This window comes from Littorina saxatilis, linkage group LG11, assembly GCF_037325665.1.
Source record: "Littorina saxatilis isolate snail1 linkage group LG11, US_GU_Lsax_2.0, whole genome shotgun sequence".
Lineage (NCBI taxonomy): Eukaryota > Metazoa > Mollusca > Gastropoda > Littorinimorpha > Littorinidae > Littorina > Littorina saxatilis.
Genome location: NC_090255.1, coordinates 22,307,372 through 22,335,162, shown reverse-complemented (window position 1 = coordinate 22,335,162; position 27,791 = coordinate 22,307,372). Strand labels below are relative to the sequence as shown.

General features: G+C 39.9%; 3 protein-coding genes across 20 annotated transcripts in view; 1 reads left to right on the top strand and 2 right to left on the bottom strand.

Annotated features, from left to right (window-relative positions):
* Nucleotides 1–13,623, bottom strand: part of LOC138980016 (uncharacterized) — a 38,370-nt gene extending 24,747 nt beyond the window's left edge. For 15 of the 17 annotated variants that reach the window (XM_070352787.1, XM_070352788.1, XM_070352789.1 and 12 more), the window contains exons 1-5: nt 13,542–13,619; nt 9,772–9,878; nt 7,992–8,206; nt 4,260–4,367; nt 2,574–2,688 (exon numbers count right to left, since the gene is read on the bottom strand). In XM_070352787.1, coding sequence (XP_070208888.1) covers nt 2,574–2,688; nt 4,260–4,367; nt 7,992–8,206; nt 9,772–9,862 — 529 coding nt within the window. In that variant the 5' untranslated portion in view covers nt 9,863–9,878; nt 13,542–13,619. Of the gene's footprint in view, nt 1–2,573; nt 2,689–4,259; nt 4,368–7,991; nt 8,207–9,771; nt 9,879–13,541 lie in introns of all 17 variants that reach the window. The other 2 variants (XM_070352790.1, XM_070352795.1) reach the window with 2 other exon arrangements.
* LOC138980018 (cytochrome P450 2F5-like) overlaps nt 1–27,791 on the top strand; it is a 426,282-nt gene that overhangs the window by 179,031 nt on the left and 219,460 nt on the right. The window lies entirely within an intron of this gene.
* On the bottom strand, nt 17,096–21,003 carry LOC138980025 (placenta-specific gene 8 protein-like). The gene is made up of 4 exons (XM_070352815.1): nt 20,871–21,003; nt 19,713–19,971; nt 18,985–19,124; nt 17,096–18,005 (listed from the first exon to the last, which is right to left on the bottom strand). Exons 1-4 carry the CDS (start codon nt 20,871–20,873, stop codon nt 17,901–17,903), a joined length of 507 nt encoding a protein of 168 aa, XP_070208916.1. The 5' UTR covers nt 20,874–21,003; the 3' UTR covers nt 17,096–17,900.

Sequence of the window (27,791 nt, the reverse complement as noted above, 5' to 3'; positions counted from 1 at the left end):
AATATATACAGTGTGTGTGTCCTGATTCTTTCTGTGTCACTTTCAGATTCACTGCCAAACAGTGACATTTCTTTTGAATGTGTCATTATAAATCTGTGCTTGCCTGAATAAAAAATTGTTGAAGAAAAATGTTTAAAAAAAAAATTAAAAACATTATAAAAAAAGTGACATTTTATTTATTTTTCTTACTTTCTTTTAAAAGTGTCATTATTTTGACTTCATTCAGTGAAAAGAATATTGTGCAGTCTATCTATTTGTTGCCATACAAATTGTATCTATTCACAGCGAAGCGTATCAATTCGTTAGTTCAAATGTATCAACAAAAACAAGGTGCGGATCGGACGCATTACGGTGATTACCTCCCTTGACCGAACAGACGCTGTTGATTTGATCCAAATTACTACGTAATCCTACCACTAGCTTTAAAAAATAAAATAAGGCAACTCCAAAACACTTTAATCTTTTGTGTTACATGTGTATTTTTGTTATAATAATGTGCAAATCCTGGAAAGAGTCAATTTTATCGAACCGACAGCCACTTCCGGTCTGATGAAACTTCTTCGAACATCGTGTCCGTATAGCACTCGCTGAAAGTTTTGATTTCTGCAATACTTTTCCCAATATGTGCAAACTACTACAACTTATATCTTCCTACATCATTGTTCTAGCGTAAACTGAAACAAAAAACCAGTAAACTTACCGATTCCACTTGAATTGTCCGTCACAATCGGATCCACGGCGTCACTCTCTTCACTCGCCATTTTGTGACTGGCGAATTCGTACATCGCGGACGGACCCTTCGTTTTGATTGGCTCGCTTGCCTTGGACACGTCATGAATACATTAACCTAGTACCTCATTCGAAAGGGTACGGATTCAGCTTTATTTTTCTTGAAGTTAGGGTGCGTTTTAGGTGGATATTTTTGTCAGAATCATTGAAAAATACTCAACTTTTGTAGAAAAATCTATTTTACGCCCATGCTTTTAATTGGAAGACACCTCTACTTTACATCATTAAAAACCTCATTCTTCCGTGAACACTTTGATACTAAATATAGGTGTGTAGGCCACATGTCCAACACAAGCCAAGGCCGCGAAACAGGCACGCGAAATTCTGTACACACAAAGGCTGCAAACATGGCGGTCCAAAATGCCGCGAGCGGCGCAACACATGGGTTTTTATTTTTATTGGCTTGAGGTACACATTCAATCAATTCAAACAAAACCAAGAGTATTGTAAAGATAAAAGATTGTTCTTCAATGTTATGTTTAGTAGGCAAACATTGGTGCATTAGTGACTGAGAAATCAGTATCAAAAGAAGACCAAAAATAGGTGGTTTTACACATTGATGGTCAGTTATCAGGGGGTCTGCCGCAACCTACTTTGTGTACCGCAGTCAAAATAAGTTTTCTACTGTCTTTGGTGATGCTGTTTTTCTTACAACAAGAAGAGCAAACGCTCGATCGAGTCACTTTCGCAGTTCTGAATATTATATGAGGCATCAGATGGACAGGAAGAAATTGCTATTCACAACACAATGCATACCTGAAGCATACCTGTGACCTTGAAAAAGGTCAAAGGTCACCAAAGCAGACGTCAAAGTGTAGAGGTCACTGAGAGTCACGTTCACATAAAATTTGAGCCCGGTCACTTTTATAGTTTCCGAGAAAAGCCCAACGTTAAGTTGTGTGTTGCCGAACAGAAAAGGCTAGTTATCTCCCTTGTTTTTCTGATAACGTTCGTAAAAGGCTACAGATGTAAATACTTTGATGTTAAGAATAATCCTACAAAGTTTCAATCACATCCGATGAACTTTGTCAAAGATATAAAATGTCTAATTTTTCCTTTGACGCTGACCTGTGACCTTGAAAAAGGTCAAAGGTCAACGAAACCATCGTTAAAGTGTAGAGGTCATTGGAGGTCACGACTAAACAAAATATGAGCCCGATCGCTTTGATAGTTTCCGAGAAAAGTCCAACGTTAAGGTGGTGTCTACGGACGGCCGGCCGGACGGCCGGCCGGCCGGCCGGACAGACTAACACTGACCGATTACATAGAGTCACATTTTCTCAAGTGACTCAAAAATTACAATTTTCAACTGTCATTGGAGGTGCTATTCTTCTTTAAAAAAATTACAGTTGTCTACTGTCTTAGGGGGTGCTATGTTTCAAAAAAATGTTCTTTAAAGTACTTATTCCTCAAAACCCCTTTCTACTGTTTTTATATTTTTTATGAGCACCGAATCCACAAATCAAATAAAATTCTGTCTCAAATTTCTTCTCTTTTGGTGCTTCCATACAAAATGTGGACCATAAAAATCCAGTTCCCACCCTCCTCAGTACCCACCACCCCTTCCACTTTCACGTCCTATCCCAAACTAGCGATAACTTGGAGAAGAAACATTTTTTCAACAACAGCACCAATGCTGCAAAGTTGAGAAAAAAAAGACTGAAATGTGATACAATGTCAAACTAATTTTTCTCATCCCCAAGGTTTGTTGAATGTGCCTGAACAGTCAAGACGCAACTTTCTTTTAATCGTTCATTACTTTTTAAAACAGATAATTTACCCACCTGTGTGCATCAGCTCGTGACGTCTCAGGTGGTGGCTGCGTCGGAAGCTGAGCTGACACACCACACACCTGTACGGCCGTTCACCGGTGTGAATCCTCACATGGCGCCGCAGGTACTGCAAGGAAAGCAAAGGAGAAAAATGAACACCTCTGGATAAAGTCTATACCTACATCACACAAGCCAGCTAGGTTTGTTTTGCACGTCTTTTCCACAGCTGTCAATCAATGTTACTCAATGTTTTATTTAACAGGATTGATCTGATCACAAATAAAAGGTCCACTGTGGGGCGTTTGGGGTAATCTAAATGTATGAATCCCAGGAAAAAGCTATTGTGAGAGTTCACACCAGCAGTGTTCATTCCCACGAGGAGTTTAGCAACAGCATTTTTCTGCAACATAAGAATCTTTTTTCCATCACTTGAGGTTATGCTTTACCCAAACTAAGGAATAAAATAAAGATCAAGCGTACCCTGGCTTATGGACATGACATGTGGCATATCAAGTAATGCATGATAAAATAATCATGCATTCCCAGCCCACGTAAAGACCAGTTCAAATGAAGAAGGGAAAACAAAAGCTGTGGTGAAACTTATTCTCATTAAAGAAAATTTATGCTTTGAGAAAACTATCTCCTCTTTGGAACAAACGAAACTCAAAACACTGCATCATTCTCCAGGGGAAAAGCCAGTGTCCAGTGATCAATCAGTAAATGAACATTACTGTGACTTCAAGCTTCTCTTTACTCCACACATGAGGTTTCTAAACCTATTTATGACATAACTTAAAATAAACAAAATAAGTCTACACAGGTAAGGGGTCACAATGTCATAAAACAATGGACGCAGTGCAGGATTTGTATCCTCGCAGCTAGCTGAACAAGGCTACAGAATAGCATGTTCTTCTTAGCCCCTATGTCACTGAGCTCCTGTAGCAGCTATGACCATGATTAGTGATTTGACAAATCTAAAATCACTTTCAGGCTGGAGAACATCTCAGAGAAAAAAATGTCTGGGACGAACATGAAATTTGGCAAGTCAATGACCTCTCCTGGCAGCCAGAACACACCCTGTTATGGCAGCCAAAATAATGTGGACATGGAAGTAGACTTTGAGCGACTGCTCCCAAGATAATTTTCCACAAGGGAGATTTCTTTCCTCTCTCTGGAACTTGGAAGACAGCTGCTCTCCTGGGAAGATGGTAGATCCAATGACAAGTTCTCCAGCCTGTTTAATGTCTAGATATTGTCAGCTGAGACGAGCAGTTCATTGTACTCCCTAAAGCAGTTGATATCAATCTTTCAGTCCATGTAGAGCAACCACTGAACTGTCCTGGAACTATGGAAGACTCGAGCAAAGGCTTGTGCCACAGCTGTAAGAAAGTAACTGCAACTTTTCAGACTTCTGGGAAGGGGAAAACCTTTCACACTAACTAATTTTTACTGAGGTTAGGATCACTCAGGGAAAGGGTCAGATCCAAACATGGCAGAATTAGTTCTGAAACAGGAGATACCCTTGGATGTGTGCAAGACTTGTAAGCGATGCGTTTGGGACTCCAAATTATGTGGCACCATGCTGACCAAACGCATCAAGTCTTGATGTAGAAGCTGGCCGCAGAATGAACGGTGGCATCTGTGCGTTCTTTTTCTCTCTCTAGCTAACTAGTGTAGCCTAAAGAAAAATGTTTTTACCTCCTTCTTGGAAAACACCCGCCCACAGTAATCGCAGGAGTTGAAGGTTAATGACGATGTAGAGGCTAAGAGACGGTTGGCGGCGGCTATCTGGGCCCTTGCCATTTCCTGTTAACAGTTATCAGACTGTACGCGTAACCATTGGTTAACCATCAACGGCAATGAGAATGATGGGAGTGGGTGACAGAAAAGGAAGGGCGTAAATGTGTGCGTTCACAAGGTAAGAGAGAAGGACAGAAAGGAAGAGGAAAAAATGAATTTGGATTCAGCTGCACAGGTGAGACTTACAACTGCGACTGTCATACTTCTGCACAATCATTTAAGAAATTAGCGGTTAATTTTTTCCTTGATAAAAACACTACAAGGTGACCTGTGTAAATGAGTGCTTTGAAATCTTTACTCCGACGTTCAAAAATGTGGTTGTGCACATTAAACAAATATGCTACAGCAACGCAACCACCACACTTTTAATGTTATCCATCAACCTGCAATTTGAAAATTTGCAATGTTGATAACCTTCTTGGACAGTACACACTGAATGTCTAGTTGTCTAGTTTCTAAATTCAACCCCCCCCCCCCCCCCCCCCTTGTGAATTATTTCCCATGGAATAATCATCCAAACAGTCGAAAGCCTCATCCATGCAGTGGAAGTCAAGAAGACAGGAAGAAGAAAGTCTCAGGCAGAATATAGAAACAAGCACGGGTTTATGATGGGGTTGAAAAGATGCGAATTCTTTGTACAAACTGTGACAGCACGTGAGCAACACGCAGGTGAAACACACAGACACAAACTGAAAAGTTGCAGTTACCTTCCGTTATTTACACGCAACACTTCACCTTCCAGAAAGCACTTATTTACACAGGTCAGTGGCTAGTTTAAACTGTTTTTATTGCAAAGTCTACATGTGAATATCAGTTTGATACAAAATTCAGGTTAGACTTGTGCTCTTTAATAAAAGTTATTATCACAGGTAAGATAAGGCTGTGCAGAGTAGCTGGTATGAAAAAAATATGGAGAAAAATAATTCAGTGTGCAGACGTGATTGAACCTGAAAGAATACCAGCAGGGCCCATGGGTACTTTTTACATTTAGTCAAGTTTTGACTAAATGTTTTAACATAGAGGGGGAATCGAGACGAGGGTCATGGTGTATGTGTGTGTGTGTGTCTGTCTGTGTGTGTGTGTAGAGCGATTCAGACTAAACTACTGGACCGATCTTTATGAAATTTGACATGAGAGTTCCTGGGAATGATATCCCCGGATGTTTTTTTTATTTTTTTCAATAAATGTCTTTGATGACGTCATATCCGGCTTTTGGTAAAAGTTGAGGCGGCACTGTCACACCCTCATTTTTCAATCAAATTGATTGAAATTTTGGCCAAGCAATCTTCCACGAAGGCCGAACTTCGGTATTGCATTTCAGTTTGGTGGCTTAAAAATTAATTAATGACTTTGGTCATTAAAAATCTGAAAATTGTAAAAAAAAAAATTTTTTTTTATAAAACAATCCAAATTTACATTCATCTTATTTTTCATCATTTCCTGATTCCAAAAACATATAAATATGTTATATTTGGATTAAAAACAAGCTCTGAAAATTAAAAATATAAAAATTAGGATCAAAATTAAATTTCCGAAATCGTTTTAAAAACTATTTTATCTTATTCCTTGTCGGTTCCTGATTCCAAAAAGATATGATATGTTTGGATTAAAAACACGCTCAGAAAGTTAAAACGAAGAGAGGTACAGTAAAGCTTACTATGAAGCACAGCACTACCGCGCCAAACAGGCTCGTCACTTTCACTGCCTTTTGCACTAGCGGCGGACTACGTTCAGTTTCATTCTGTGAGTTCCACAGCTTGACGAAATGTAGTAATTTCGCCTTACGCGACTTGTTCTTCCAGGGCTACAATAAAAGAGAAATCACTCACTCTCAGTGTCCTTACTTAGAATAGGTACAACCACATTAGAAGCCAGAAATTATAATTTCAGCCAACCCACAGGATGTCAAAACAATAAAATCAAAAACATGACATGGGCCTGGTAGTGGTATCACACACTTACAGTTCCAGGATGTACAATTTTCACCTTTGACATAGACTGCAGGTGACACCTCTGCAATTACTTAAATCAGAAGTGTTGGAACTTGGAGATGACATCACTTAATTGAGGCTCAAGAGAGTGATCTACCATCTACGTTATTTCTGATATTACTATAATTATTAAAACCTAACATTTTAATCGAGAACTCTAAATTAGGACACATGGCTAACTCTTTTTTTTCTCAGGGTTAACTTAACTAAAAATAAAAGCAGGAATACAGCCGGACAAAGCATACAGAACAAACAAAGGACTCAGGCAATTATTTTGGTTTAGTCTCTATGTTTCCAGTTTTCAAAGAGCCACTCAGTAACTCACTCAGACAGCATCCAAACACTTTACCCATGAGATGAATCTGCATATAGCAGGCATCTTGTTTGGCATCGACAGTCGACAAAACGCAGAAACATATTCCAAATCGCAGAACACACTGCTGTTGTTTTGGCAGAATTGCCAACAATTTTCGGGATGGGGGAAAGTTGACACCAAGGACTCCCAGAAACTCTTTTTATGTATGCATTACCGTTTGAATTCTTCGCACGGCTGCTTTATCAAACTGTTTTCGTACAAATACAAAGGTGCACGAAGACACAGTGAGCACAGCAAAATCTGATTAATACAGATAAGGTTCTTGAGAAAAAAAATACAGTGGTGAAAACTACAACTTCTTCCAAAACATTCGTGATCAGAACTATGATACATTCAGCTGGATTAAGGAGAAGGAGGTAACATTCACTTAAGATATACCTTTTCTGTCTAATACCTGCCTAAAATGGGAACTAGTTAGGACCAGAAGCAGAGTTTGATGAGATGCAAAAACACAACAAAAATTGTATTTTACAGCAGCAATTTTTGTTAATCACACAACCTGTTGTCTGTGATTAACGAAAGCGAGGAAATCTAATTTGTCAAATCAAGAGTAGCCATCCAAGTTTGATACTTCTGCGTACATAACAGGCAACCGGAAATTCTAATATTTTTCTATGGCAAGGTAAAACTCCTGTGAGACACAGGAACAAACTGCTGAAAATCACTGACTCTCGAGAAGAGTTCACCCACCTGCAGAGGTCTCAAGGACAACTACCATACCTGCTAGTACCTTTAGTAAGCCCGTCTCATTTTTTACCATTGCACATACAACATGTGAAACATCTACGAATGCATTATCATAACACATATCATGTGCTAAACAAGAGAATCTCAATAAATTATTTTCTTTGTAACAGTAACACACAGACAAAAAGTTACAAAAAATACACTATAGGTGCATGTGGGGTGTCAAGATTCTGCTCGAAGTGTAAGCCACCAATGCAAGAGAATGTTCGCTTCTCTTCAGCCAACAAATTTAGTTGATTTTCTTCAACCATCAGTCCTGAATAGCCAAATAAAATGAAAGGTCATGTAACAACAACAACCATCTTTGGTCCATCAACCAGCCACAAAACTTACCAAATGTCTGAAATTTCAACTCAAGGCGTGTCCACATGCACCCATATGAACTGTTTTTTTGAGGGGCGTAATTAAGACACATGCTTTATTTAAGAAATGGAACTAATTCCACAAGGACAATTTACCAAAAAGAACCCCCGCTATCCCAAAACCAAAGAGAAAAAAATCTCTACTGTGACTGACCTGCTTGCTCTGCACCACAGTGGTGACCTCAGTCTGCACGGCAGCGTCGATGACATTGGATGACCTCTGCATGGGCGGGGGCACGGAAGGAGGTTGTGGCGGGTGCTGCTGTGGCTGGGGGGTGGGCTGGGGGCCAGGTGGACCCCCGGGCTGAGCCACATACTGCGCCGCTGCGGCTGCTGCCAATTGGTCCATGATGGCCGGTGGCAGAGGCCCTGCGATCCAACACCATAGACATTGATAAAGAGGCGGCGGAATTCTTTACGGCAATAGCTTTTTTATGCAAAAAGCTTGAGGTTTTCCAAACAAAAAGGCACAAACAGTTCACACTTACACTTACAGTGGAACAGCCTGTATGAAGACACACACCCTACCAATCAAGCACGACTTCCTCATTTTCAAGATCTCTCTTTCTTAAGTTTTTGTATTTATCTATAGGGTCTTTAAATTAATATATTCAATATAAGACTCCCTCTCTTGTATTTCAAACTGGTTGTAAAAGAGGAATCAGGAACTATACAACAGAATACATTACATGTCACAAAATCTACAATTAAAGCTACTGCTAGCTTCTCCAGCTCAACAATGAATGGTAAGCTACACACAGTGCTGGAATACTGCAAGCACTCAGTTATACTGTACAATTCAGAAAATGAGGACTGTAGTACAGAATCAAAAGTACCAGTTCTGTGTCAAACAGTGACATACCACCCACAAATTGTGAAAACATGAACTCTAAAAGAATAAAATAATTTCTGTGAATGTATTTCCATAACTGATCTTATCAGCATTCCCTATTCAATGAAACAGAAGAAATGGGCAAGCGCACAGGTGACCAGTGAGAAACCCAATGATTTTGATGTAATGGAATACAAGACATTTTTTGTTTCATAATTCCCCCTAACACACCCCCACCCCTTTAAGTTGTTTAACTTAAGTTCTCACTCAAACATCCCCATCCGTTTTCTTGTAACACCCTTAATAAGATGACATATAGAATTAGTAGCAAAACAATTAAACTGATGAACAACTCGGGAGGAATTAAGAATAACAAACTGGATGACAATGAACAGTAAAGTTACATGTAACGAGGAAAAAGAAAGTGCAAAGTGTATGAGCAATGACAACTAAAGCATACAAATGCATTAAATCAAAACAGAAAGCCAATGAGGTGAACTGAATTTTAAAATCAACAAATGGGCAAAGCAGGTTGTATCATAAAATGTCAAGTAAAGGGGTGGAATAAAGGGCAAGCAGTATGTGAAAACTAAGCCTCGCACTCATAGAAAGTTCACTTCAACAAAAGGGACAGAACTGTGCAAAACAATAGTTTAAGGTTGGTTTGCCGCATCTCTGTGTCTGCTCATTAAGGCTTCTGTGTCTGTCAGAACAAGTGTTGGACCTATACATATTTTCAATCCTGCAGGCCCAAATGATTTTTCCTCTGGGCTGGGAAATTGATATTTAATTACTAAATTAATTTAGAAAGGGGAAAACATTCTTGCATTAAAATTCATGTCTGAACTTCATCTCCATATGAGACAGGTATTACTATCAAATTAAGATATCAACAGCTTTGCTCCCTTGAAAAAAAACTAACAATAAATTTAGTTTAAATAACGTACCACGAGGCAGCCCTAGAATCCCAACAACAAAGTCACAAACAACTGTTATCTTATGACCTGTATTCATAAATTCATCAAAACAAAAAACAATACTAAAAATCCTTCAATCTTATAATCAGAGTTAAAATCACAACCAGGGAAAACAAAGGACCTACCATAACCAGTTTCAACTGTTTGCACTGCCTCAGCTTGCAAATATAGCCTTGAGTTAGGCAAAGACTTGGCATTTTTCAGTATTTCTTCCATGGAAAGAAAGAAATTTCTGCAAAGATGAAGACAACTGTATGGCATTAGAAATAGAAGTGACATTTTTTTAATAATTGTCTGCTTGGAATGACAGACATTTCTGAAAGGACACAAGACAATTTGAAATTCATGGCATGGGGAATATTTCATTAGTAATGTTCTCAGGTCAACTCATCCTTCTCAAAGACAATGAGTCTGCAAGTGCAATGATCAATAACAGACTAGAGTAGAGGTAAAAGAGAACCTGAAAATGAAATTATCTTAACCCACAGCCACGAATTCAAACAGTAAATAGCAACAATTATCAGTTAACTTATTACCAAACGTGTATTTTGATCATGCACATAACAATGCCATAAAGTTTTAATTTTGAACCCATTACAATGATGAAAACCACCACCTAGTGTACTCTTGTGGCATTATTTGATGTACCATAATCTGCCTGATTCCAAACAAATAAAGATGTTCTACTTCTTGCAGAAGTTAGCATCAGCTAACAACATCTCAGAATGTTATCATTTCAATACCCATGAAAAGTTATTACCACAGTGTTAGTTTTTGAACAACACAATCTTCAACTTGACCGTATCTCCGGATGTTAAAAGCTCAATTTTACCATGAAACTGACCTGAATAAATGCAAAGATCTGTTGTCAAAATGCTTCAAGATTTTTAACCTGCCCTCGAGACTACCTTTCCATACCATTAGCAACCACCTGTCCATAACGATCAATTAATGATTTTGGGCGGCCCCTTGGGTGGTCATTAACAGGTTTGACTGTATCACAAAAACCACCCATACAGCCATAGAAACAGCTATCACGAACTAATCCCATACAGCCATAGAAACAGCTATCACGAACTAATCACCTCCATTGGTGTTTAAAATCAGTCACTGTAAATTCAAATGTTTCTGCCACATACTGTGACTGTGACAGCTGTTCAAAAACTTATGGTTTTCTCTCCAAACACTCCAGCCTGTTATTTTAGAGCCAAATCGGAGAACTCTCAACATGAACATTTCATCTAAATATATTATTTTATAAACTTCACTACTATTTACTAAAACAAGAAGAGCAAACGCTCGATCGAGTCACTTTCGCAGTTCTGAATATTATATGAGGCATCAGATGGACAGGAAGAAATTGCTATTCACAACACAATACAGATGTAAATAATTTGATGTAAAGAATAATCCTATAAAGTTTGAATCAAATCCGATGAATAGTTTCAGAGATATGATATTTCAATTTTTTTCCTTCAAGACATACCTGTGACCTTGAAAAAGGTCAAAGGTCACCAAAGCAGACGTCAAAGTGTAGAGGTCACTGGGAGTCACGTTCACATAAAATTTGAGCCCGGTCACTTTTATAGTTTCCGAGAAAAGCCCAACGTTAAGTTGTGTGTTGCCGAACAGAAAAGGCTAGTTATCTCCCTTGTTTTTCTGATAACGTTCGTAAAAGGCTACAGATGTAAATACTTTGATGTAAAGAATAATCCTACAAAGTTTCAATCACATCCGATGAACTTTGTCAAAGATATAAAATGTCTAATTTTTCCTTTGACGCTGACCTGTGACCTTGAAAAAGGTCAAAGGTCAACGAAACCATCGTTAAAGTGTAGAGGTCATTGGAGGTCACGACTAAACAAAATATGAGCCGGATCGCTTTGATAGTTTCCGAGAAAAGTCCAACGTTAAGGTGGTGTCTACGGACGGCCGGCCGGCCGGCCGGCCGGACAGACTAACACTGACCGATTACATAGAGTCACTTTTTCTCAAGTGACTCAAAAAACCTTGCACTTTAAAAAAAGAATGAAGCCAGATTGGCAACAAGGCCATTGGAAACCCTGAAGTTTGCACTTGTTCTGTGAATTTAGTCATTTAAAAAGAAGAAGAATACTATCGAAAGGGACTTTCAAAATAGGAATGAGTTGCACGAAGACCCACTGTTAGTGATACTGTCAACTTCCTTGTTTTGAATTTCAGAAATGGAGGTGGATGTTTGCCTGCAAATTTGGGAAACTTTCACTTAATGTACTAAAAGTAAAACTAAAAGTACTGGTGAAGTCAAAAGAAGGCATATGCTTCAAACGCTGGTACATGTATCTCGCTTGAAATGAAAGAATATCTCACAAGTGTTATAAAGAAAAAAGGAGCAAACTAGAATGAGGAACACATGATGAGGTCAAAATGGTGAGATGGAAAGGTGTACACAAGCATAAGAAGATGATCCATGCAAAACTTAACATAAGCAATTACAATGCATTTGTTGATTGATAATGTTGTGTTTGATCAAATGAAAGGGAAGTGTAACAAGAGAATGGGGGGTTATTTATTTATTGTTGCAAATGCAAAAGCTGAAAAATGTGTTCTTGATGATTTGCATAAAACAATAAAGAGCAACAGAAGCGGGTTGAGTTTGTGGAAAGAGCTTGCATAGCACATTATCAGGTTCCCAAATGCTACTGGAAACATAAGTATTTCTCATAACTGGTTAATTCACAATAAGGATAGAGAATATGACTTCACAAATCACATGTGAATCAACAATGTAACCACATGAATCATGAGGAAAAACATAAGATTGGAAACACTGATCAAATGACATGATAAACATCCAAAACATTCTGACACATAAGAACATTGATTCTAAGTTTAAAACAAAAGGAACCAATAATAAAACTATCAGACAATGATATCATCACAGCACAGAGAAATAAATCACTTAATCAGTAAATGGTGCATACTATTCTAAGAAGTAAAGGATAATAAATGGATCCAACATTAATCAGGCCAATAACATACTTCTGTGATGATATGCTTAAAAACTACTGAGGAATTACAACAAGAATCATTTCCTACAAGCATGCTTCTTTTGGTTTAGCAGAAGTCCTACCACAGGCCACTTGATTCTGACAAATTGACATATAATGATATTGTCTGATTTCAACATTTCATGTGAAACTTGTTAACACCTATCTGCTGTCGAAAGACTGCTGTTGTCAAATTATTACAGGACATACTGCGACAATACTGAACATTTAAGTGCAAGTCTATATCTGCAGCATTTAGCGAAAATTCATTCCAAAATGTATAAATTAGATTAAATTAGATCAATAACCCATATCTAGTTGGAAAGGTATCGCCTAGCTAATTCCACTGACAAAGAATTTGTAAAGCGTGCCTCAAAATACTAAAACGATGATACAAAAGGAAAATAAACGCAAACAATGAAGTAAATTGAAACGAATGCCTGCGTTGCCTACCATCTGACAGACAACAGCTACTCCATACTGCTTCGTCGGTTTACACCCACTGTCGACCGTCGCCAAATAATAAACCTTCATACTTCCGTTTCTCGACCTAAAATTCAACATATTTCCTAATCTTTCGCGACAGTACAACCAAATCATGATGTTATATGGGATCCACATCATTCGAAAAACGTATGCTGCGAGCTGAAAACGGTTCCCACTTCTGCCAAAGCGCAGAATGCCGCGTCACCCCCTTTCGCTCGCCCCCATTTTCCCTCCACCTTCCCCGACGAACCTAAACAAGCCGTGGAGGGGTCATTCACGTCTCGATCAAAAGCCGTCCCCGAGCGAAAATTTCACGATAAAAAGTTAGATTTGATACTTAAAAAACAAATACTCGCGGTATTGGCGAGATGGATACTTACCAGTGGGCAGGAAGAGATGGTGTTTTTGGTCAATCTTGGTGGGTGAAGAATCTGGGGGCCCGACGGGGGACATTCAGGAAGTCTTTTTTCTACCTCTAAACACCAGAGAGTTACTTAATTTTTATCTCCCTTGATGGATTTTTGGGTGTGTTCTTTTTTGTGTTTGAGTTAAACTAGCGTTCCTATGATGACTTTTTATGTTTGCTGAAGTGCCCGAACGACTTTTGCATGACTGTGTGCATATAAGTGCAATTTAAATGTCCTCCATCTTTTGAAACGAGGGAATATAGGGATCGGCTGAAATGTGTCGTCTGCTCCGAAATATGTGGCCACCTTCTCACGCATGCGCTGTAGCGACAGATTCCAGACAGGGTGAAAAATGCTTGCGTCGTAAAATTGAGGATTGAGCCACTGCAAATTTAAAGCAACTTGTAAACGCAATCTTTCCAGAAACATGCAACGGAACAAGATGCATTATGAATCCCCACACTCGAACCCCCATCGGAGCCATAGATCTGCTTGTAATTTCACTTCGCGGTGCATGCGGTTACCCCCCTTCGCATTGTTCACCACGAGTCTTTTTTGTAGGTCATATTTTGTTTGATTCTACCGACAAATTCAACCTTTCTATTCTACATTCTTGTAAATCATCCAACAACTAACGAAAATGCACGGTTTAATAAGGAATTTGAGCATATGGGCTTTGTGTAGGCAGTGTGCGCGCGCGGCTCACCCACCAACTGCGAACACTCCCACCACTCCTCTCCATCCGTGCGCCGTCTTCGGAGGGAGGGGAGTGGAGCGGCGGCGGGAGGAGTGGGGGCGGAAAGTAGAACCCAGCCATTTTTCTGCACCACACCCTCATTTTCGGTTGGTCGGCGGGCGAGTCTGACGCAAGCAGTGATCCTCGTTGAGGTTGATTTGCTTTTGACGTGTACAACAGAAACATTAATAGATGTTCGTCGATTCGGTCCTCGTCTGGCTGGTTCTATGTTGATCGTGTACTTGATGAAGCTGATTCGAGGCAGTATAGGCGAGAGAGAGAGAGAGAGGAGAGAGAGAGAGAGAGAGAGAGAGGGGCAGATAGCCGGGGTTGGGGGGGGGGATGAGGTGGGTGGGAAGGGGAGGGGGTATGCGGGGGGAGGGGGGGGGGGAGTTCTGGGGGGAAAATGGACGATCAATAGTGGTGCAAAATATTTTCGTGGCAGGATTCAGCATAACCGCCTAGATGGGTGAACATGGGAGACGAGCAGCTGTCGGCAGCTCATCATCTTTGGCACTTACAGTGTGTCTAGATACAACAGAATGTGTCGTGTTATACAACCTTGTTAGTCATTTATAGAACGGGGGATCTTCTGATAAAATGTCGAGGCATTTAAAAAAAAAATTTTATATATATTTTTTTTAGAAAGTAGCTGAGGACATTATATAGAGTGTGTAACCTAAGTTATTGGAGGTTCATTTTCAGTTGTTGAGTTCTAGACTGACATCAGTCAGCGGACGAGGCAGTCAAGTCATGCAGTGCCAGTTTAACGAAGATCATAACTATGGCTGATTACAGACAGACATTTCCAACTGATCATCATTAGTAAATCTGATGTAGGCCTACTAGATTTGTGTACGGCGGTGACAGTACAAAGCCTCAAGCTGACTGATAGAGACTGAGAGACATACAAAGATTCCAGAAAAAAACCTATATGAATTTTCCAGGTAAACGGGTTACTCGTGATTTATTATGTCAACCCAATAACTTTTGAAACAGTTGTCTGTACATTATTATTATTACTGAGTAGTAGTATTAGTAGTAGCATAGACCTAAGTTAGATTAGATATATTAAATACTAAGTAGCCGGGTCCCTCAGTGGTAGTAGTACCGGCGTAGTAGTAGTAGTATAGTATTATTAGTATTAGTATTATGCCTATTATTAGTATGATTACTATTAGCATAATTAATGTTGTTACTATTTAGAGATATATATGATATCATAATTGTGAGTATTCGTCCAATGGCGCTGTTTTTCAACGGCACTGAACTGAGTCAGTGACTGTAATCAGTTAGACTTGCCCTACTGCTTTGCTGTAAATAAGCCGAAAGGCATGTTTGTCAAATGTAAATCTGACAGATAATAACCGCCACTTTTATTAATACTGTATATGCTTTAAAGGTTTGACAAATTTAAGCTTTTCGTATGCCTTTGAAGTTTGAAGTTCCGCCGATCTGAAAGCTGCTTTTTCATGATCCAAGGGAGAGAACCACCCTTAAAAAAGGACTCTACAGTCAAAAGAATTCTTTCTCTTTTGATGAAGCAACTTTTGGTTTTAGAGACAATCTCTGTACCCACAGACAAAGAAAGTTAATTCTTTTGAGTCTGCGACTCCGAGCGGGTATGTCACACACACACACACACACACACACACACACACACACACACACACACACACACACACACACACACACACACACACAAATAAACAGTGCAAAACTGAGCAAGCGGTGTTCCCTACAAAGGGTATAACGCAGATTAAAGATTGCTGTAGTTATAGATTGCGTATTTTCTAATGACATCATATTTATATAGTGCATGTTGTGACATCGATAACAAGAGAACTCCTTCCTGTCCTATTGGTCAATCGTGTTGCTCAGCTCAGCACAAAACAATTTGGCCGGAACAGCGTCAATTCGATGGGGAAAAGGGCGCTGTGGCGGGGTGGTAAGACGTCGGCCTCTTAATCGGAAGGTCGAGGGTTCGACTCCCGGCCGCGGCCGCCTGGTGGGTTAAGTGTGGAGATTTTTCCGATCTCCCAGGTCAACTTATGTGCAAACCTGCTAGTGGCTTATCCCCCTTCGTGTGTACACGCAAGCACAAGACCAAGTGCGCACGGAAAAGATCCAGTCCATGTCAGAGTTCGGTGGGTTATAGAAACACGAAAATACCCAGCATGCAGTTCCTCCGAAAGCGGCGCATGGCTGCCTAAATGGCGGGGTAAAAACGGTCATACACGTAAAATTCCACTCGTGCAAAAACACGAGTGCACGTGGGAGTTTCAGCCCACGAACGCAGAACTGAGAAGAAGAAGAAGAAGATAGGGAAAAAACAAACAGGCTAAAACAAAAAACAAAACCATTTCGTCCCATGATCACGTGATTATGCAATTTTAGATCTGTCACTATTTTCAGAAAAAGAAATTGATCAACAAATAATGTTTAAAAAAAAACTAAAAAAAAATGTCATCACTTTCGTAACATGATTTCGTGATCATCGAATTTTGGATCTGTCACTGATTTCAGAAGAGAAATTGACAAAAAGCGTTCAAAAGAATGCGAAGCAGGGCCGTGCAAGAGAATGTGAAGATGTAGGGCAACGTGTGTTTGTGTGACAGGACGTTTGCCAGGGACGAAAACAACCAATGTATCAGATACCAAATAACCAAAGGGAAGTAATCGCTCTTTATGCGTACGACATGTGAAATGGAGTAAGCGAGAGTTGTACGGAACCTTTCTCCTGGCACCTGAGAGAATGACAAGCATTGAAAAGAACAAGCGACGTTCATCCTCATGTTTAATTCTCTTATTTGGGCCATGTGAAGTCAGAGGCCAATTAATGGTCGAGATTCCAAAAAGTACATGTTTGTGTGTGTTCAGTCCCAACAAATAAAATGATTTCTAACCGAGTCAAATGGATTGGTGCATAAATGTGTCTTTTATGACCAAAATAGTGCATTTGCCACAGATTAATACGATCATTGTTCTACTCAACCCAACCTATAATGTTCATGATGCTCCATTCAAGTAAGTGAGTGACTGTAAGTGTAACCATGTTGTGCAAGTTGACTGACGCCGTTGTGACGCCGTCATCTTGGCCCCGCCGTCATATTACGATTCTCGGCCTCGTTGATCTTGTATAAACTCTACACTGAACAAAAAAACACCCTTCGATAGTACTGATGAGCGACCTTGGGTACCTTACATTCATGGGGCCAAATTTGTCCAACCAGTTTTTTGTATTTAACTTAGAAATTTGATTCATCCTAAAATGTTTCCCTTCTCATTCAAGGGACGTAACACGTTTTCGAAGAAATCGATTTTTTGGGGTGAAATTTATTAAATTTCACATGCAAGAAACTGACATGCTTTTCGTCCTTAAATAATTTTACCAGGAAACAACATTTCAGTCTCGAGTATAAATCGAGGGGGTAATATGACGGCAGGGCCAAGATGACGGTAGTAGTAAACTTGATTAATATTAAAAGTCCTACGGTTTTTAGCCATTAAGGACTTGAGTGTTTGTCCGCTTTTAAAGATGACGGCGTCACACCGTTCGGTGGAGTGAATAGAAGTCCACTAAAAGTGTCAGATGTTCACATCAGCCCGTTCTGCTTGGCGAACTTGACCTCCCGCTTCAGCTGACAAAGGGCGCAGCAGTGACAGCATGTGTCCACAAGGCAGTCATTGCAGATAGAACCCTGGAAAACAGACAGTAACTACCAACTCATAGTAGCCTTTACTTACCATCGTGTGCTTCTCTTAGACATTTTACATCACATTTGAAACCACAGTGACTGCATGCCGGGTATATATTATCAATCAAGCAATCAATCAATATGAGGCTTATATCGCGCCTATTCCGTGGGTACAGTTCTAAGCGCAGGGATTTATTTATTTTTTAAAATTTTTTAATGCAATTTATATCGCGCGCATATTCAAGGCGCAGGGATTTCTTTATTACAGCTAAGACTGTGACTAGACCAGCTTCTTATTGCCTGATGTGTAACTGTCCAAAAAATGGAACCAAACTGATACGGTGTGTCATACATCGTGTGATTTTGTGACACTGAAAGTACTCGGGGAAAGGGGGAACACTAGCACTGGTCGAGACTACCGTCGTGCATGCATACTTGCAATCTGTGCTTGCAATGCCAATGCGTTATAATGACCCGCCAAGACAAAAAAACTGAGATATGTGGATACATGGGCAAATATTAAATCACGCGACATCTGATAGACAGACAAGAACAAACACACACACACACACACACACACACACACACACACACACACACACACACACACACACACACACACACACCAGGGCCGGACCCAGGGGGGGGGTTCCAGGGGTTCCGGAACCCCACCCCTGGAAAAAGCATGTACCTTGCTTTGAGTGTTGTTTTTTTTTTACTAGTTTTAGCACCAAAACAATGCTGCTCTTAACCCTCAAAACAAGGCCCAGAATGCACCAGATTGCACAGATTTTAACCGTTTTTCAAAAATTTTCCGGGGGAGCATGCCCCCGGACCCCCCTAGTTCGCGCGCCTGCAAAGCAGGCGCGCTTGTGGCTTCGCCACTTCGCTGATTTGCTCCCCCCCAAAGGAGGAACCCCCCCCCCCTTACAACTCATTTGGTCCGGCCCTGCACACACACACACACACACACACAGAATACCTGAATCCCAAGCTGTGTCCTAACTGTGGCCCGAAGGGCGGTAAGCCAGCTTAGCAGACAGCAAGGCAAGCAGGGGTTCTCTCCCGTGTCTCTGACGACCTCAAACGAGGCGTAGTCGTAGCAGCAGATAACACCAAAACCTGTAGAATGTAAAACAAGAAGTTTAAAGCATGCAGTCTTTACACGGAGAAAGCAAGAGGGAAAAGAAGTAAAAGTAAAAGCTGGTTAGCCCCATACCAAAAGAACAGACCTTTATTTAAGCTGCGTAACCCCTAACCTCACATTCGCCTTTATACCGTTGTCAGCCAAGTATATCAGGGAGCCCTGGGCTAAGGTGCACAAAACAGAACTAGGTCCTACCAATCAGAGTGCGAACCACCCGCGGGGTCTGATTGATTGACATTTTAACCATTCCGACCCCGCAACTGCCCACCCAGTTTCGCTTCATGCCCCTTATTAGCCCAGGACTCCTTGTTTTTATCTAGCTATCAATATATACATCAATTATTCTAGCAGTCATCCCCCGACTTCGGCCGGGTGTTTCTTATCTACCCACTCTCAGAAACTTCTATAAATTAATTCCTATAAGGATAAGAAATTACATCTATTTTTGCTATATTCATTAGAAGATATATAAAAACAACACACATAACAACAACAATAAGCAAGAAGAAGAACACCAACCCAGCAACCTAACAATAGAACATGAACCGGTGCCAAAGACTTACATATCCCGACATCATCAAAACAGCCATAGAGTCCAGAAGTCCAGTCTCTCGAGCTGACCACTCGTGGCGCTTGTTGCTGAGTGACCACTACGGTATTGTGCTGATACGTCGGTTGCTGCAACACTTGGGGTGGCTGGTAGTAGTCCTGCGGACTTGCTGGAACATAATTGGTCGGCTGCAGTGTTGCGAGTAGCTGTGACGTCATCGGCTGCTGTTCGTTACAGCCCTGTTGCTGTTCGGGTTTTAGTTCGTACGATTCCTGTAAGGAGGAAGAATAAAGATTGACGCTGTTTGGGGTAGATGTTTGCTGTCATCTTCAATATCGTCAAACGTCAAACTTATATACACGATGCACAACTTTGTTATGACCAAACTCATTATAATTCAGTTTTAAGCTTCCAAACGGAAATGCAATCCCATAGTCCAGGCTTTGTTGAAGATTGCTCGACCAACATTGCAATCAATTTTATCAAAAAATGAGGGTGTGAGAGTGCCGCCTCAACTTTCACAAAGGAAAACAAACAAACAAACAAACAAACAAACAAACAAACAAACAAATAACAAAACAAAGAAATCAAACAAGTTTAAAAGGAAGACCAGGTCAATCAATGAAAAAGAAAATCCAAAAAAACAGAGACACCGCTAACGTTCCAAAAGCCTTTCTTCTCTCACCATCTTGTGGCCGAAACACGCCTGGTCTGTAAAGCATATTTAGATTTTTGGTTTCATCATTATTTGTATGTATTTTCACTGCAAAGACCATTAGGTTGACGTTCTCGTGAATGTTTTGTTTTGTCAAAAAATAAACGTTCCAATAACTAATCATTTTTGTTTTGTTTGGGTTAAAAAAAAACATACAAGTAAACAAAAAGGCAAACACACAAACAAACAAATACACAAACAAACACAAACCAAAGACTCAGATTTCACGTCGTTAATCATTAGCATAATACTGTCAACATTGTCATGATTGATACAGACCGTGACATTGAGCAGATCAGATTGAGCTCAACATTTTTCACCTGTGACGAAATTGCTATAACAAATGTAATCGTTATTATTTGTGTAAACAACAAGAAGTTAATGACTGAAATGGTGATTTGAAACATATATATGATAGCAACAAGTAATGAAAAATAAAAATAAATATCTGTTTACCATTGACTAGGTTTTGCTGAAGGGTCCTCGGTCCAGCTTTCCTCTATCTGTCTGATTTCAAATTTCATTTCAAATAGATCACACAATCATTTTAAGTGACAGTTTCTGCCTGTTAGGTGAACAATAAACAAAATGCGGCTTTTGTCATTTTGTTCATTGAATTGTCAGTATAGCGGTTATTAGTTTTCTTGTCCGATTTACAACATACAAAAACACAAACAAACACACACACACACACACACACACACACACACACACACACACACACAACCACACACACATACACACACACACACACACACACACACAACCACACCGGCACACACACACACACACACACACAAACACACACACACAAACACTCACACACACACACACACACACACACACACACACACACACACACACACACACACACACACACACACACACACACACGCAAGCAAACAAACAAACAAACAACAACCAAAAACAGAAAGAAAGAACGAAAAAGAACAAGAAAGAGGACTGCAAAACATAGGTGTATCTGCCTACTGAGAACATAATTTTAAGTGAAAGGATAAGTTTTATTACATTGACAGCGATTTTGAACTGTCAACTGACCAAATTGAGAGGTAAAAATAATTTCTAATTATTCTACACACGCCAGAGAGACCATCCATGAGATAACAATATTGTCCAATTCACAGGTGGTTTATATCATAAAGAGACCAAAAAGCAATGTACTCACGTTAAAATGACGAACACGGAACGAATAACAGCGACGTTTCGACCTAAGGGTCTTCTTCAGGCACAAAAACACAAAAGTACACGGGTGCGTATCGCTAGCGCTACGTGTCATGTGTGCTACGTGTCATTTGTCCTACGTGTTATTTGTGCTACGTGCCGCTATCGCTACGTTGATTAGTGCTACAAATAATTTGTCTATGAGTCGCTATCATTCGTTCTTTATCACTACGTGTCGACAGCACTACATATTTTAGCGCTACGTGTCATCGCTACGTGTCAATACCACTACTTACTGACGACTTTCTCTTTCTCATTTTTTCTCTCGCTCTCACTCCTTCTGGTTTGTGTGTGTATATGTATGTCTGTGTATGTGTGTGTGTGTGTGTGTGTGTGTATGTGTGTGTGTGCGTGTCTCTATCTCTCTCTCTCTCTCTGTCTTGCTCACTCGCTCGCTCACTCACTTTGTCTCTCTCTCACTCTCTCTCTCTCTCTCTCTCTCTCTCTCTCTCTCTCTCTCTCTCTCTCTCTCTCTCTCTCTCTCTCTCTCTCTCTCTCTCTCTCTCTCTCTCTCTCTCTCCTTCTCTCTCTCCCTCCCTCTCTCTCTCTTTCTCTCTCTCTCTCCTTCTCTCTCTCCCAAACCTCCGTTCAAAGTCTAACACTGTAATGCTTTTACTTCCTGTTACCTAAGTTGGACCGTACTCAAATTGAGCAGAAATCTGTTTCCCATTAAAGCACACTTTTTGCCACATTTATTAAGATTCGCTTTTACTACCCGTTTCTTTACTTGAACTTTGGTCGATTCAACACTTTGATATCAGCAATATGAAAGGACATCACAGGACATGTTTCTCTTTTCACGTTTAGCCTGATGAGTATAGTCGTTGTAAGATTTTGTTAAGATTTTTAGCCAGGGGCGGATGGGATGGATGGAGAAAAGAAGAGTAATGATAAGGTCTATATCATGTGATATGTGCTGCATCAAAGTATAACTTTTCATTGCCACCTACTTGTTCCTAGATTTTTGCTTTTGATGTGTAACTGTAAAACAACGGCAGTGTTGTGTTAACGATCTCGAATCTGTGTCTTTTCCAAGCATCATATTTTAGCTACTATATGATACTAGCAACTGGGTATCACAGGAAATATTTCCTCATCTGAATTAGCGCCTTCCTAGTTATCATGCGTTTGTATCTAGATTGGTTGGTGGTCATACCTATAATATGTGATTAGCTGTATGTTTCCAAATTTACGTTGCATCAGTTTAGGCCAAACAAAAATATATGTTGGTTTAGGGTAACCCGACCGACCCTATTTTTTGCCCGCCGACCCTAAAACGGTTATTTTCATTTCTCCAAAAAACAAAAACAAAAAATGTTGGCACATGTTGCGAACCTTACCGATACTAAGGGAAGTAACACACACACACAGACACACAGACACACACACGCACATACACCACGACCCTCGTTTCGATTCCCCCTCGATATTAAAATATTTAGTCAAAACTTGACAAAATATAAAAACGACCTACCTTTTTTGGTCACGTTACCCTAAACCAACATGCTTTTGTTTGGCCTTAGCTTCACTGCCCTTTTCTTCAACTCCACCCCAAAACAAACACCAGGGCAATGTAATGAACTTTTGTCTGTCAAATGTGAATACCAAATGAACATTTTACTGAGGTCTAAACGGGCTCCTCATTACTGTGCTCTTGCAGATCCTCCGTCCATCTTTCTCGTCCAAATATGTCCACATACCAGCATATTTTGTGCGTTTCTATAAGTTCTGCTACAGTTTTTCAAAATGTGTCCCAATGCATTATGAACAATTTCACACAAGGATACATGTTTTTTATATTTAGTCAAGTTTTGACTAAATATTTTAACATCGAGGGGGAATCGAAACGAGGGTCGTGGTGTGTGTGCGTGCGTGTGTGCGTGTGTGCGTGTGTATGTGCGTGTGTGTGTGTGTGTGTGTGTGTAGAGCGATTCAGACTAAACTACTGGACCGATCTTTATGAAATTTGACATGAGAGTTCCTGGGTATGAAATCCCCGAACGTTTTTTTCATTTTTTTGATAAATGTCTTTGATGACGTCATATCCGGCTTTTCGTGAAAGTTGAGGCGGCACTGTCACGCCCTCATTTTTCAACCAAATTGGTTCAAATTTTGGTCAAGTAATCTTCGACGAAGCCCGGGGTTCGGTATTGCATTTCAGCTTGGTGGCTTAAAAATTAATTAATGACTTTGGTCATTAAAAATCGGAAAATTGTAAAAAAAAATAAAAATTTATAAAACGATCCAAATTTACGTTTTTCTTATTCTCCATCATTTGCTGATTCCAAAAACATATAAATATGTTATATTCGGATTAAAAACAAGCTCTGAAAATTAAATATATAAAAATTATTATCAAAATTAAATTGTCCAAATCAATTTAAAAACACTTTCATCTTATTCCTTGTCGGTTCCTGATTCCAAAAACATATAGATATGATATGTTTGGATTAAAAACACGCTCAGAAAGTTAAAACAAAGAGAGGTACAGAAAAGCGTGCTATCCTTCTTAGCGCAACTACTACCCCGCTCTTCTTGTCAATTTCACTGCCTTTGCCATGAGCGGTGGACTGACGATGCTACGAGTATACGGTCTTGCTGAAAAATGGCATTGCGTTCAGTTTCATTCTGTTAGTTCGACAGCTACTTGACTAAATATTGTATTTTCGCCTTACGCGACTTGTTTATTCATCATCTCACTCGGCTCACGTTTGCTTGGAATGTGTGTGGCATAATGCCTTCCTGGAACTACTGACGCATATATTTTTTCTCTGGTGCACTTCCTCTCTTCTTTCAAATATGCCACTCTTCAACCCACCCCTGCCCAGTTGACTGAACTTTTCTCATCTGTGATGCTGTTGAACACACAAACGTCTGTGCAGTTCAAAGAAGGCAATGCTATGTATGAGTCAAACGCCCTTTGTTTTGAATTCCAATCCCTTTAAAACTTTCTTCAAAAGTGTAAGAAAGATGATAATTAGCAATCAAAATGTATCTTCAATCGCAAAGAAAGAAGGCATGATGACCTGTGAGAAACTTGTCTCCTGTCTCTCTCTCTGTCTCTCTTTCTCTCTCTTTTTCTTTTTCTCTCTCTCTCTCTCTCTCTCTCTCTCTCTCTCTCTCTCTCTCTCGGTGCACCCTCTCTCTCTCTCTCTCTCTCTCTCTCTCTCTCTCTCTCTCTACGGTTTTTATATTTAGTCAAGTTTTGACTAAATATTTTAACATCGAGGGGGAATCGAAACGAGGGTCGTGGTGTATGTGCGTGTGTCTGTGTGTGTGTCTGTGTGTGTGTGTGTGTAGAGCGATTCAGACTAAACTACTGGACCGATCTTTATGAAATTTGACATGAGAGTTCCTGGGTATGAAATCCCCGAACGTTTTTTTCATTTTTTTGATAAATGTCTTTGATGACGTCATATCCGGCTTTTCGTGAAAGTTGAGGCGGCACTGTCACGCCCTCATTTTTTAACCAAATTGGTTGAAATTTTGGTCAAGTAATCTTCGACAAAGCCCGGACTTCGGTATTGCATTTCAGCTTGGTGGCTTAAAAATTAATTAATGACTTTGGTCATTAAAAATCGGAAAATTGTAAAAAAAAAATAAAAATTTATAAAACGATCCAAATTTACGTTTATCTTATTCTCCATCATTTGCTGATTCCAAAAACATTTAAATATGTTATATTCGGATTAAAAACAAGCTCTGAAAATTAAATATATAAAAATTATTATCAAATTTTTTTTTTCGAAATCAATTTAAAAACACTTTCATCTTATTCCTTGTCGGTTCCTGATTCCAAAAACATATAGATATGATATGTTTGGATTAAAAACACGCTCAGAAAGTTAAAACGAAGAGAGGTACAGAAAAGCGTGCTATCCTTCTCAGCGCAACGAATACCCCGCTCTTCTTGTCAATTCCACGGGCACTGCCTTTGCCACGGGCGGTGGAGTGACGATGCTACGAGTATACGGTCTTGCTGCGTTGCGTTGCGTTCAGTTTCATTCTGTGAGTTCGACAGCTACTTGACTAAATGTTGTATTTTCGCCTTACGCGACTTGTTCGTAGAGGTTACATGCGGAGTCTCAGTGATTATTAAAAATAATGGTCGAAGTTGGCGGATCATGAAAAATGCGAGCTTCAGCGAGCTTTTTCATGACCGCGAACTGAGACCATTATTTTTAATAATCACTGAGACGAGGTGTGTAACCTCTTTATTCCTCCTTTCTTCAGTTATTCAAAGAAAACAGGAGTTTTTGTGCGAAAGTTTGATCGAATCCGAATCACTCAACCAGTCAACCTGCGCAGGCGATCGATTAATGCGCGGTTGTATAGTTCCGTGCAAATCATTCCATTCTGTTAACACTTCTTGTCAGTTTCCCTGTTTTAGACTAAAATCAAGTACACAGATATGCTGTTATTCTGCTGTGGCGGTAAAGGCAGATATTGTGTGTTCTGTTTATGTTTTAGTATCGTTTAGGAAAATGTTCTTTCGTCAAATGGGACTAGCAGACGAACTTTTGCACCCGTGTTCCAACGTTAATTACTGTATGAAGTTCAGTTTTCTGGGGAAAATAGTGTATGGAACCGCTTTATGTTGTTTAAATTGATGAGATGTGTGCATTTGGTTGCGTGTGATCTGTTTATAAAATGAAATATTGTTGAAAACTGACCGTCGGATTGCAGTCAGTGTTGTCGAAGAAACTGCGTTAAAAGAAGGGGAACTACTCTTGTCGGCAAGAGTATGAGTTACTTGCCTTGGGAATTTGCTTGTGATGAACGGTGTGTACACGGCAGATCTAGACTCAGAAAACAACCTAACTCATGGATTTTATATGGAGATTCATGTGTTCAGGCCTGTAGTTGTTAATTTAAATGCGGTATGTTTGTATTGTTTGCTCCAGAGATGTATATTTCGTACGTATAGAGCGTTCGGAACTTTTCAGTCGCAAAAGTAGTACCAAAACAGAACAGCTTCTCAACCGAGGATTCAGACTGTTGCTGGCTCGTTATTTGTTTGGTTGCTTATGGGTCATTATGTAGAGGTTACATGCCGAGTCTCAGTGATTATTAAAAATAATGGTCGAAGTTAGCGGATCATGAAAAATGCGAGCTTCAGCGAGCTTTTTCATGACCGCGAACTGAGACCATTATTTTTAATAATCACTGAGACGAGGTGTGTAACCTCTTTATTCCTCCTTTCTTCAGTTATTCCAAAAAAACAGGAGTTTTTGTGCGAAAGTTTGATCGAATCCGAATCACTCAACCAGTCAACCTGCGCAGGCGATCGATTAATGCGCGGTTGTATAGTTCCGTGCAAATCATTCCATTCTGTTAACACTTCTTTTCAGTTTCCCTGTTTTGGACTAAAATCAAGTACACAGATATGCTGTTATTCTGCTGTGGCGGTAAAGGCAGATATTGTGTGTTCTGTTTATGTTTTAGTATCGCTAAGTAAATGTTCTTTCGTCAAATGGGACTAGCAGACGAACTTTTGCACCCGTGTTCCAACGTTAATTACTGTATGAAGTTCAGTTTTCTGGGGAAAATAGTGTATGAAACCGCTTTATGTTGTTTAAATTGATGAGATGTGTGCATTTGGTTGCGTGTGATCTGTTTATAAAATGAAATATTGTTGAAAACTGACCGTCGGATTGCAGTCAGTGTTGTCGAAGAAACTGCGTTAAAAGAAGGGGAACTACTCTTGTCGCCAGAGTATGAGTTACTTGCCTTGGGAATTTGCTTGTGAAGAACGGTGTGTGCACGGCAGATCTAGACTCAGAAAACAACCTAACTCATGGATTTTATATGGAGATTCATGTGTTCAGGCCTGTAGTTGTTAATTTAAATGCGGTATGTTTGTATTGTTTGCTCCAGAGATGTATACTTCGTACGTACAGAGCGTTCGGAACTTTTCAGTCGCAAAAGTAGTACCGAAACAGAACAGCTTCTCAACCCATTGCACTATCGAGGATTCAGGCTGTTGCTGGCTCGTTATTTGTTTGGTTGCTGGGTCATTATCGAAAAATAACTAGCTCTACAAGTTTACAGAGGTAAAGATGCAGAGGGGGGAATAACGAAAAATAACTAGCTCTACAAGTTTACAGAGGTAAAGAAGCAGAGGGGGTAATAAGT

What these genes read in the sequence shown, in the direction of transcription:
- LOC138980025 (XM_070352815.1), bottom strand. An exon ending in TTTTGATGATGTCGGGATAT is followed by an intron (nt 19,125 to 19,712) that starts GTAAGTCTTTGG and finishes TACATTCTACAG; the next exon opens with GTTTTGGTGTTATCTGCTGC. An exon ending in GGACACAGCTTGGGATTCAG is followed by an intron (nt 18,006 to 18,984) that starts GTATTCTGTGTG and finishes TCTGTTTTCCAG; the next exon opens with GGTTCTATCTGCAATGACTG.